Genomic DNA, 13,376 nt, shown 5'->3' with positions numbered 1-13,376 from the left:
CCAGGACAGAAGGCCACGCGGCAGGACTCGAATCTGAAGTTGGAATGTCCTCAGCCGCGGATGTGCTTTTTGATATGAGTGATAAGAACGCTGACACAAGACACTAACCTTTGGAGAGGCGCGGGGGAAGCTGTCTTGGGAAACACCAAGGAACCAGCTCAGCCCCAACCGAAGGAAGGAGAGAAGCCCCGGGGAGAGAGGCATGAAGGCCATTTCCTCAGACACACTGGACTATGGATAAAATGTTTTCATAGTGAAGAGTACAGGTGCTAACCCCAGAATTCTACTGTGTTTAATTGATCATTGATTATGCATAAATATGCACAAACAGTATACAGCATTCAATCTATTGACTGATTTCCAGTTTAGCAACTCACATTTTTAGTTTCCCTGATGTTCAAGTTTTGAAGCATTACTAAGTACTATTAGGGGTAAGGATCTCTGCCCAACTACTGCAGCCGATATTCCTGCAGCCAAAAATGAGCAGAGCCTAGGCAAGCAGCACATATTACAGAATTTTATTTATTTTCTATGGTGCGTTTGGGTGTAGCTCCCACATAGGTCTCCTGCTTGGTTAGTGTGTATGAGAGAAGAGGTAACAGATGGTAGACAGATAGTTTAGATTCTAGATGACAGATGACAGATCAGTAAGGTAGATGGTAGATAGATGGATGGTAGGTAATAGATATGATTCCAAAGTTATCTAATAAGATAAGGAAGACCAAGAGACATGCTGTCTACACAGAAATGAGGGACCATTCACATTGGGTGACCGTGGCCTTTTCCATTCCCTATCCGATATCCGCAGTATCGCGTGGAGGCGGCGCTGCCAGCACCTTTTTTGAGTCTATGGATGACTCTGTAAATTGTGTGAGACAGATGAGTGTATATCCTGCTTCACAAGACCGACCTCCAGGCAAAGAGATGCCGTCCTTGGTCACAAACGACGCCATGCTCTATTGAGAGTCAGAGTCCTCAGTTTCCCCAGCTGCCAGACTTGTTCATGAGATAGGCAGGCAGTACTTGCCCTCAGCTGTATGAAGCCAGAGGGCCCTGGGCACTGGGCAGTGCCTGGCTCTCCATAGCTGGGGAGCTGGAGACCTGCTTGCAGGTGAGGGAGACTGGAGAGCAGCTGTACATTCAGGAAAGAGGTGTGTGTGCTTACCAGGGAGACCTCAGGGGTCCACACTGGAAGCACAGGAGAGGGGCCAGGGAGAGGGCCTGGGGGACAGCGAGGGCGCCCATCTGCATTAGAGACCACGGAGAAGGCAAATCACATTCACACTTGCTCTCTGGCGTTTTTAGAACATGGTCTAGAGTTTCTGTTCCTGCTTCATCTCTACCATGTAGCACAGTGACTGACAACGAAAGGTGTTCAGTAAATGTTTGCTGAATGGACAGACTCCAATTTACATAACTGTGACTTAAAAATAAACCCGACAGGGCCCTTTGTAAATGTACAATGTAAATCTGATAATGAATTCTACCACAAGCATGCATTCATGGGGTACAGCGAGACAGTCACTATACTGATTTCTGGGAGCCCAGAGATATGGATGGTGGCCCCCATTCTTGAGAAATCCCAACAAAGAGGGAAGCACCACCTGCACCCACACCTGCGGGGAACCTCACGGAGCAAGAGCCAAGGAAGATGTCTTCTCTGCTAGTTTCATCACCTCAAAGGGCAGCTCGTGGATGCCACCCCCAAACCCTGCTCCACACTGAGTGCTGTCCTGTGTAAAAGACCACAGCTCAGCCCACCTCTCCACAGCCTCCCCCGAAAATGTTCCCTTCTCCCAGAGTGTTCCGGCTATTTCTTTAAGAAATTCTTATTACAAAAACGCAATCAATTTTCTCAGTGGGTTTTAATTGAGTAGCTACTATGTTTTGATATTGTAGAAAGAATAGAAATGTTCAAACTTAAAGGGGTCTATATTTTAACGGTTTAGTTTTATAAAGAACTTTCACTTGCTATAATAAAGGAAGTACAATAGAAATCTATTTTTTGTAAGCCCATGTGATGATAATTTATATATATGTGTGTGTATGTATAGGGTGTGTGTATATGTGTGTGTGTGCGTGTGTGTGTATGTGTGTGTGTGTGTATATATGTGTGTGTGTATATGTGTGTGTGTGTGTATATATGTGTGTGTGTGTATGTGTGTGTGTGTGTGTGTGTGTGTGTGTGTGTGTGTGTATATAGTGATGAGATCACGGAAGCTTATTTTTGTTCCCTGTTTGGATTTCCTGTGTGTGCCTCTGTATCTTCATAAACAATAGAAGCTCAGGAGGAAGGGCCACATCCACTCCTGTTGCTGGTGTCATTGTGGTGCCTCACTCTTTGCCTCTCTCATAGTAGGCGCATGAATAAATAAATAAATAAATAAGACTTGTGTTCAATACAGTTTTTGTCTAAATACACATATAATGTTTAAGGCAAAATTGCAAACAGAGCAGAATTGGATAGCATGCACCATACTTTAAAATCAAGTGTCCTGGGGAAGGGGAACATCACACACTGGGGCCTGTTGTGGGGAGGGGTAGGAGGGAGGGATGGCATTGGGAGTTATACCTGATGTAAATGACAAGTTGATGGGTGCTGACGAGTTGAAGGGTGCAGCACACCAACGTGGCACATGTATACATATGTAACAAACGTGCACGTTGTGCACATGTACCCTAGAACCTAAAGTATAATAAAAATAAAAAATAAAAATAAAATAAAATAAAATATCCTTTCTGTATTAGTAGCCACATAAAACAAAATGTAAGAAAGATGAAATTTAATCAGGCACAAGAAGAAACTTGGAAGTTATTCTTTCTCTTTCTCTCTCTATTAAAATCCCTTCCTTCATACCAGTGTGGTGGTGGTTTCTCTTTTGTTTTATGATGTAAGAAGATAGATTACTTTTTTATTAGTGGCAACGACAAAAAGATTTATTTCACTTGATGTAAAATATGCACAAAGGGAGACTTTAAACAACGATGTTTTGGAATTTTTACAATTAAGCAATCAGTGTTTCTCTCCATACTCTAAAACACAGTCACAAACCAATAATCTGTTTCACCACCTCCTAAAGAATTTGTGCTCTCGGAGGTTCAGTAAAGATTTCTTTCTCTACATGATTTTTGTAATGTTTATATTAGACTGCTGCTGCTCTGGAGCTGGGGAGTCTTTTAATATTTCAACATTTTCTATTTGAATAAATGCTTTTGTGCTTTACCTCTTGAGTCCGTCATCCCTCTACGTTGCATGCATATATTAGACATCTGCACAAACACACAAGTGCACATGGTAATGGCATGCCTTCCATTCATTACCTACATAAGAGAGCCCATGTCATGATTTAACTTCCCTGAAGCAAAAATTTGATTAAAAACTCAGGTGATTACATAAAATTATACGAACTCTCACATTTGTTATACTTAAAAACAAGAACCTGATCTTCCTAAATGCTTCTTAAGTAAATATTTCCCTGCATGTCAGTCAGTGCTGAATATATACCCATCTTTAGTTCCTGAAAGTGAAACAGTATAAGGATGTTGGAATAACGCTTTGCTACACATCAACACTGTTATACTTCTAGAGGCAACAGCTTTTGCTCTCAGTTCAGTATCACTCAGGGCTGTCAAAGTTTCTGTATCCCTCATGCTACTGTCTTGGAGTTTTTTCAAAAGCTACTGCTTGTCCTCGTAGTTTTCCTAGAACTCCAACAGTCTCAAAGATTTTGAGAACTATCTCAAAATTATTTCTTCTTCAGAAAAAATTGGCATAGAATTCTTAGAATTTTCAAAATTTCTCCTTGAACCATATATTTTGGATTGAAAACTCTTTCTGTTAGAATCCTTCGAGAATCCAGATAGTCCTTTTAAAAGGACTACCAGATAGTCCTTTTAACATTAGTAACATTTAGAATTGAAGCATGAATAAAAGATCTTTGTGTCTGTAGTTAAATTAGGCTACCCATGTTTTTCTTTACCTAAGGAATAGTAAAAGGCTCTTTTTTTTTTTTAAAAAAAAGAACAAATTTTGTAGATCCCCAAATTTATAAAAACAATGTCCTTTTTAATTATACACATCAGATAGTGTCTGAGCTTGTATATATTTTACGTTTCCTCCTCAGTCCTGAACACAGTCTAACACAAAGAGGACAGGTACTTCCTTTAAGAACGCAGCTATTTTCACAGCTATAAGCCTGATGTGAGCATAGCATCTGCTCCAGACAGGGATGAGTGAACCCAGCCAGACTTGGGGTTTGGAGGAGGTCAAAATCTATTCTGCTGATGTTTCTGTCATGTTTATTAAATTGCATTTTTTTTTCCAAATGCAATTACACTTTTAGGAAATATTGCAATTATTTTAAAGAGAGGACATTTTTGTACTTCCGGTGGACTTAAACTAATAAAACCTGCTTTTTGTTTAATCATTATTGGTGCCCTAGGTATATGCTTTGAGCTCTCCTGCTACGGATCTCAAGTCCTGCTTCTTAGAAACAGTAAGGACCTCTACTCTTGTTTGGTTTTTGCCATAAGAAGAGATTTGACTTGGGTTATCATTTTAAGGTAGGAGTAGGCTCCAGTTTCTGAGAACTGAGCTCCCCATCCTATTTTAATACCACATTTGAGAAGACGTATTTGAGAAATCATGTAAGACATTACAAAATGATGAGGCAGAGCTTCCGTCTGTCGGCAGTGGGAAACAAGAATCAAAGACTTCATCTCAAATAAATGGAGCAGCACAGATTAATTAAATCGATAAATTCTCCAAAGCACATCCTGGTTAAGGGGTTTAAGGGAATTCTTTCCATGATGTGCAAACCACCTGAAGGTGTGGAGCTATCATTTGCGCGTAAGATTCACTCCATCTATTAGAGGCCCTAGAAAGGAAGGTTTACAAAGAGATTCTGAGCAATGTTCGTTTTATTTATTATCCAAATGGCAAAACAACAGCCACAGAGAGAAACCTGGACCTGTTTTGCAAATGAGTGATCTGTCGTTGGCACCGTTAAAAAGACGTGCAGTGATGAATGTGGCCAGATTTGAGTTAAAGATCCGTAGGAGTGAGATGGTCCTTAACACTAAAAATAATAACTGCCCTCTTTCACCTTTGCCTCCCCACTGCTGGGTTTCTCTTTCTGATCCATGGGAGAATTTGCTCGTACACAGTGTGCCTCTGTTCCTCGTGAGGCTTCGGCTGGTGTGACTATTTGTATCAGAACCGAATTAGCCATTCGGTTACACAAACACGAGGGTCCTAGTTGCCCTCTGCCTTGGAAGCAGCTCAGCGAAACCACCCTCAATTCCACAATTTTAACCGTACACAGCTCAAAAAAGCTTTCAAAAATTTCACCTCTCAGAGAGTTGAAATAAATTTCCTTAAAATCTGAGTCACCTGAGCATTTATATCATATTTCTCTTCAAACTTAAGCACACGTGCTACTCTTCTTTGTTTATAGGAATGCATGATTTATTGGACACTATTTCTTAAGTATAAAATCCCCTCCTTAATATAAAGATGGAATTTAGATGACCTGTCTGCTATGTTTTGAGATTTAAAAAATGAACATTAACTATTGATCATTTTTGTAATTTAAACAGCTTAATTCCAATATATATGTATTTTATAACCCAAAGAGGATTTACCATTTTGCTGCCAGAAACTAACTAACTGTATTCATTCACCATCAATAAAATAATACAATGTAATTATTTTGCTGCTCTTCCTACTCAAAACCTATGACTAGAATAAAAGGTGATTAAATATCCTCAGTGCATATGGAGGGCCTGGGAAAGTCAGATTAACTCTTTATTTCCAAATACAGATCATTCTTCAGAAAAGTCTGCTATCTTTGCAAGTGGCCAAATTTTGGGGGCTGGAGGGATATTGTGGATCTCTTAAAAAGCAAACATGTCAATTTCTAAGTTGCTAATATTTGGATGTGGTTTCCGGGAAAATGGATTCACTCATAAAATTTGCAGATGGAGATTCAGGGCCTAAGAGCCCTGTTTGCTAGGGTGTTGCTTAAACAACGTCAGGCAAGCAATCAGATAAAACAGCCCCGTCCTCCATTCCTTTTACATCAAATAAATGAGTAAATAAAAGCCCAACTTTAACTGCTGAACAGGGATGTCTTGATACCGAGACAGTAACATATGTGAGCAGAAGAGGAATCCTGGTTCCAAGTTCCTAAATTTCTCAATGTTCCCTTCCCTTCCTGTTTTCCAAAGTCTCACCAGAGCCCATTAGCTGTCCCTGTGAACCAAACGTTTGATAAGCATTGTTTCTTCTCTTTTTGAATGTAATGTCTCTATTCGATATTGGTACACTCTTAATGTAGGTATAGTATATCAAAAGCTAGGAATAAACAATTGTCTTTGAAAAATCAAGTATTAAGCAGCATCTGTTTCTCTGAGCGGAGGAAAAACTTTTCATTGTAAAGATAGAGGTTAATTTAGTTTCATTCTATTCACAAATACTTAGCAACACGAATCAGGGTTCGTGGCCACACACCAGGCAGGGTGCAGCCCCGTGCTGCTTTTCTTGAGCTATCCTAACCACAGAGACGGCGTCAACATGCAGTAGTTTGAATATTCTGTGAAGGGCAGCCAGGCTTTTCATAGTTCACTTGGCATTCATTCACCTTTATTCGCATATTCGGTTTCAAAATGGCAAGAGGCACTTTTAAAGTCTCGCTTACAGTGTGGAAAATTATCCTTTTAGACATCTTGTGAGCTAGTAATTAAGAACCAAATTTAAAACTGCAATATCTATTTTGATACAATATTTTTAAATGATGAGAAGCAGAGTATTACAATAATTTTGGTTTTAGGAGTTGTTCAAAATTGTTCATACTGCAAAAATACTGACATTCATTTTCTACTATTTTGGAAAAAGAAGTAGGGAAGTATAAAAATTGCTCAAATGTTTCGGCTGTTTTTACCGTGTGTATACATATACATACATACACAGTAATATACATGTATATATATAATATGTATGTGTGTATATATATCATACTATATATATATGTATAGTTTTAAAATTGAACATTAAAAGCTTTTAGGGCATAAGTTATCTTTCCATGCCTCCAAAAAAAAAAAAAAAAGACAATTTCCTTTTCTGTGTTTCCTTACATAATGCTCTTCTGGGCTGGTGCTTCTGCAGGAACCGACTCACCCCTGTTTAGCTGTGGATACATGAATCCCACATTTTTATTCTGCATTCAAACTTGTTCATCATATCTAATGCCCTTAAAGCAATCTCCAATTACTGTTATTACACGGGTCACTAGAAACCAGAGGCACTAATACAAATTTTTTAAAAAGAGAAAGAGGAAAAAAACAAGCACCACACAATTAGATGCTGGTTAACGGTTGAATCAATTTGATTTTATCACGAAATCCAGCCCTTCCTCCTGAGCTGTCTGTGAGCGAGATAAGCGGAGGATGTGGGGCTCCGGCGGGCGGTGCAGGGCTGTGTCCCTCGCCAGCCAGGGTGACACCGGCGGGGACGACGGTGGCATTGCAGGGCCTGCGGAGCCCACGGCCGCTCTGCCCCCATCCTCAGCACAATCTTTCTATTTCATTAATTTTTCATGGATTTTCATTTCACAGCAAGCCGGCGTCTGCCATCCATCTGCTCGACTTATTTTGTTCGTTTTGCCAACTTTTTATTTGCATTTCACAACATTCAGCAACCTGCCCGTTCCCCACACCTTCCCATGACTCATGGCTTTACTTTTATAGAGCTACCTCGTGCTCAAAATGCATCTTCAAGTTTCTAAAACTCGTATAACCAACCACTCTAGAACAATACCTAAATTTCAAGTTAACTTATTTTGCTGTCAAATGCCTCAAAGAGGTGTCCTGTGCCAAAGCTCAAAAGCAACCCGAGTGGCCCCGGATAACTGCGGATCCTGCATGGCCAGTGGCTCCCGAAGCCCCTTCCCCTTTCCAGTTAATGAGGATTGACACGCCGCTTCCAAAACCCCAGCCTTCAAAGTACCTTGTGGAAGCAGCTGATTTTGGATTGGCTCTCAATCTATTTCCAAGTATGTTTGCCTTGAAAGAGCCTTTTTCAAAGAAAAATTCTGGAAACTTCAGTCATTTTATACATTGTACACAGTAATGGGTAGAAGATTAAAAATAGTTCATTTGCAAAATGACTTTCATGCCAATGCGTAGCTCCTTTTAGAAAAAATACATTCACAAAAGAGGGAAAAACAGATAGACAAAACAGAATATATGCACCGTTTTAATAACTAAAAACATTTAAGAAATTCCTCATACGTATTACCCTGAAGTTATCCCAGGGTTCAGAGATTTACTGGCATATTTTAAAGTGATTTGTTTTTATATACTGTACTGTTTTGATGAGTTCTGCCTCTATTCTACCTGGTTGAACTGATACTAACAAAACAAAATCTTTAAGCCTTTTCCTTTATTATTTTTTGGATAAAATGTATCCTTTTATAACACGCATTGAGCTATTTCTAATACAGGCAGATATTACTCTCCATAACCACATAATATGGATTTGGTTGTACATAATTACCTTGTATAATTCTACCAAGAACTATAAAATAAAGTGCAATCTCCTGTTACTCTCTGTGAGAAATGAACTCTGTGGGTATTTAGTGATGGCAGGTAACAGTCTTCATAAACTCCAAGTGCTATTATTTTCCCAACGCCTCTGAATGAGGTAGGCGCGGGACATACTGACGTGTCTGGCATGTGTCATGGGATATGAACATTGTTTTGCCATTGATGTGAAAATGAGAAAGGTTTTCCCTGTCCTTCCCACATTTTTTTTTTTTTATAGCAGCTTGTTTTTCTCTCATATGAGAGTCAAATTTTGGCATTTTTTCATTTACATAAAAAATTTAAACCATTTATGAATAACTTCTAAAAGAAAGTCCCTACTGAAAAATAACACACAAAATGCAAAATTGTACAACACTAGGTCCCAGTAAAATAACAGAAGTAGGATTGATGTGTGGGGAGACATATTCTGAGAATCTTCTTTGAAGTTTTTCTGAGAGAAAAATACAGGTTCCTGCCAAATAATGCCTGAAAGTCATATTCTGTGACGAAGGTTTTTTTAATTTTTATTTTTTTATTTTTAAAGATACATACAGCTTCCTTTGTGGCATGGTAACTAAAATATACCTTCCACAGGCAAGAATAATATTTATGGATTGCATTTAATGAAAGTATTGTGTCCTGACCACACTTCAGCTGTAGCCTCGGCATGCTTTATTTCAGGGCTCACAGATCATTTTGATAAGAAGCGTATCATGCCAAAGTCACTCTCAGAGTCACACACAGAAAAGGAGCCAGATGTCACCACACTGGGAAACTAAAAGTTATCATGCGTCTTCAAAAATGATTCTTGTCCCTTAGACTAGGTGGAAACACACATCTCACAGGCAAGAGGGTCAGCATTATCTTAATTGTCTTTATTCCCCTAATAAGACAGCCCTTACTTTGTGCTTCTATCAACGTCTTCAGTTAGCACCTGATAGAGACACACTAGAATTCCTTCACAGTCTCTCATACACACGTGGATTTTAAATTGTGGCAAGTATAGAGTTTTAATATCAGATAAGCTTAAAAGCTGAGGTTATTCTATTCATTTATGGTTGTTAAGATTCATGACAATTAGGACATAATTTAAACTCGCCTTTTTTTTATAAAATAAAAAAATCTGTAATAACTAGGTATTATAGATGAAGTAATCAATTCCCAGGAAAATGCAAATAAGTATTTAATGTGTCTCTTAGCTGGCTATGTTACCTTTTAATTTGATCAGGTACATCTACATGGTTAACGTTTCCCCCAAAATTGAATATTTAGCAGTTTGATTTCACTTTCCTATCAAGATAGCTGCCAGCAGGTGCCATGGGAAATTCTCCTGCACACCAGAAATCTCTTCGTAATAGAAATCAGTGTATAAATCCTCAATGCCCTTTCTGGTTTCATTTTTGGCTATGAAAATTGAGGGACTTGATATATTCAAAATAATCAAGGTATGGACATATTTGCTATAGGAGTTTTATTTTGAATCACTAAAGTTAAGTTTGCAGCAAATGAAGTCTTTCCCCAGATTTCCTTTTTCCCCTAAACTGAATACTTCCTAAGCTAGCACGACTGATGTTTCATGGTAAGGCAAGTGAATCTGGAGAAAGGCAACACTTTCCTCCAGTTTATATTTCTATAAACTGCATTATTGTGAACTATTACTCCACGTTCTTCAACTCTAAATATTTAAACAGACTAATCAAAAATATTGGGAAACGTGAACACTTGAAGTGTAAAGATGATGCTTCCTTTTTCCTCTTCTAAAAGTCGTATTCATTATTCAGTCCGGTGACTTTCTCAATATCAGTGCCACTTTGTGTTGGCATTATCTCTGAAGGACACTAACAGGTCTGTTTCAAAATGATAATTTCAAGCAACAAAGTGAATCGCAAGCGCACACTTAGCAGCTGAGAGGTAAATGAGAACCACAACCTCACTCCCCTTCTGAAACCAAAGGCTCCAAAACCTTTTGAGGAAGTTGTAGGGGCCAATGTCTCCCAGTGTTCCTGACATTAGGTCATAATGAATGACTGTTTGCTGTTGACATGTATACCTTCAGACTGTCTGGGTAATTTCTATTATTGCAAGAAACAATAAAGGACCTGGTGACAGAGAGCATACAGGAAACGGTCTGGTAGAAACTTCTCTTAGGCCAATGCACAGATGAAAATTCTCCAGGAAAGATGGACAACCCCAAACATACCTAAGGTTGCCTCCTGCTTTCAAACAACTGGCAAAGCTGATAAATTCTAGCTGTGTTTTCCCAACCGTTCTTTATACTTCTACATCACTTAAAAAAATCGGCACATTTCAAATCATGATTAGAACTGAACTTTCTCCTGCAGGCTCACCAGGAGCTGACAACAACACAGGCTCCTCTTTGGGAGAGAAGGGTCGGCATGAGAAGAATCTTTTAATCCTTCCTGGCATGCACGCAGGCGACAATGGCAGTGGGGGCATTGCTCTCATATTGGAGCGACTGCTAATTTTGCACCATCCCCAATGTGAAAGCCCTCGCTTGCTGTAGCATTGACTAACTCCAGCACGGCCCAGGCCCGGGAATATCAGTAACAAGGCACAGCGTGAGTTTGTCAGTGGCAACTGTCAGCCGGCTGCTTTTCCTGCTTTCCTGGTTTGCGGGGTTTTTTCTACCACTAACAAAATATGATGCTCCTTTCTGTTTTCCTATATTCATTTCTGCTTATTTCTCCAAGGACGAGCCCTGTGTTCTCTTAACGTTCCAGTGTTTACAAATCGACGGACACCACATTGAGTAAAAACTGCCAGCCAATTTGGGCAGGCGATCGCAGGGCTTCGCCCACCCCTTCCTCGGGGACAGTTTGGATGGGAGTAGCTGGCGCGAGGCCTCGTTCCCCCGTTTTTGGGTAATTCCTCTGGCACCTGGGGATGAGGTGGCCTCCGGAGGGTGGAAGGCAGTGCCCTCCCTGCCGGCCAGTGGGGACTGCGGGGCCCGGAGACGCGCGGGGTCCACCAGGAGCTCCTCGCTGCCCTTGCCCCACTTCGTCCTAGTCCCTCAAACATGTCACCGCGTGGCTGCTCACTGTCCCCTCTGGGCACGAGGAGGCCCCAAACATTTCCACCGGATCTGAACTCCCGAGCGCCCTGCACGGAGCGGCTATCCCGCCAGCACCCCAAAGTGAGGCTGCTCACAGCAGACAAGCCTGAAGACCCCAGCAGAAGCCAGGGTGGAGATACCGGGGATGGAGAGTGCAGGGGCCAGCGCGCCACGAGGTCCTTACCTTTCCGCTTGGACCTCCGCCTCCTCCTCCTCTTGGACTTGCATTTGAGTTGACTGCTCAGCCCTCCAGAGCCTCTGCCGCTCCCCAGGACTGAGGCCATGGCCGAGACCCAGGCGCGGAGCGCAGAGCCGCCTCCCTCCTGCACCCGCACCTGCCTCCTTCCCGGCTGCCGCCGCCGCCGCTGCGAAGCTTGAGGTTGCAAACCCGGGAGCGGCTCACTTTTCAGGACTGAGCAGGAGAGCGCGCTCCGACCGTCTCTCTCCCTCTCTCAAATTGTTTTCTGTGACTTGCTCCCACTGGGCTGGGAGCCTCCGCTGGGCGTCTGGCGCGAGCTGCTCCCTGGTCAGGGAGGGCGGGGAAGGGTGCGCGGCGTCCGGAGTGCTCCGAGCTTCCCGCGGGCTCTGCCTCCTGCTCTGGGCTCCCAGCGCAGGGAGGCTACTTTTGCGCCTCTGCTAGTTGTTTGGCACCAGCCACTTTGAAGCCAATCACGCAGGGAGCTTGTCTATTTGCTGCTGCAGCGTCTAATTAGATCCAATCACAACTGCTTTCTGGCTCTGACATCAGCAGCAGCACCAGCCGCACCGCCGCCTGGCAGCTTGCAAACTCAGCTCCCATTTGGACGGTGAAGCGCCCAGGACCGGCGGCTGGAGGGAGGCTGCTCCCGGGGAACAAGGACGCGGCGCGGGTGCGTCTGGGAAAGGCCGGGGGAGCCTCCGGGAGGGACCCTGCCCGGGAGGACGAGGCCTCCTGCTGCAGCCACGCGGACAGCTCGGCTCGCCCTGCTCAGAAAGACACAGGAACGGGTTTCTCCAACCAACAGTTTTTAACTAGTTAATTCATTATCATGCGCCTTGTGTCAAGGGGGGGAATACCTCTTTCAGAAATGCAGAGACCGCACTTCCTCAGAAACGGACTGAGGTTTGCAATTCCCCAGGAGACAGAGCCCTGAGGGGTGTTTATTCCTCAGAGCCTGCATGCTTGTCTGTTTGCTTGTTTGTTTGCCTCTTTTCTCCCCCTCTTCATACTCCTTGGCCGTCTCCATTGCAAAAGATAAATCTTGCATAAAGACAGAGGTTTTGGAATCTGAGTCTGATTTTTGCCGTCAGGAATTTCATGTGTTGCTTTATTTAGGGAACAATGACACAAAAGGAAGAGAAGGCTCTCATCGGAGAGTTTGGTTGTCAAATGTAATATTTGGATGAAAGAAAGGAAGATTTACAAAGAAGCGGATTGCACATTGAAATAGTTTTAAGCAATTTTTTTTTTCAGGAATGTCCTATGTTTCAAATTATACTTATGGAACCCTAGAAGTCTTATGTAAAATATAAAGAGGAATAGAATCTGGTAATCATCATTACATCTTGTATTTAAATCACATAAGCTCTTAATTACAATAGTCATGTTTTTTTAAAAAAATCCACTCTAAAATTCATTAGCGCACATTAACATGTTGATATAAAAATGGCACACAAATATTTCTGCTATTCATTGCCTCACATGCAACCTTTTCAAGCTGCTTATGGGCCTAGAAATTTC

At 41.7% G+C, this 13,376-nt stretch overlaps 1 protein-coding gene across 1 annotated transcript in view; it reads right to left on the bottom strand.

Annotated features, from left to right (window-relative positions):
• Positions 1-12,078, bottom strand: part of ADARB2 (adenosine deaminase RNA specific B2 (inactive)) — a 519,216-nt gene extending 507,138 nt beyond the window's left edge. Inside the window, exon 1 of the mRNA XM_010361992.2 lies at positions 11,841-12,078. Coding sequence (XP_010360294.1) covers positions 11,841-11,940 — 100 coding nt within the window. The 5' untranslated portion in view covers positions 11,941-12,078. The remainder of the gene's footprint in view (positions 1-11,840) is intronic.
• Between the last annotated feature and the right edge of the window lie 1,298 nt (positions 12,079-13,376).

The sequence above is a fragment of the Rhinopithecus roxellana genome, chromosome 11 (assembly GCF_007565055.1).
Source record: "Rhinopithecus roxellana isolate Shanxi Qingling chromosome 11, ASM756505v1, whole genome shotgun sequence".
In the NCBI taxonomy this organism is placed as follows: Eukaryota; Metazoa; Chordata; class Mammalia; order Primates; family Cercopithecidae; genus Rhinopithecus; species Rhinopithecus roxellana.
The sequence above is the reverse complement of the archived record's forward strand: the minus strand, read 5'-3'. Positions and strand labels throughout refer to the sequence as shown.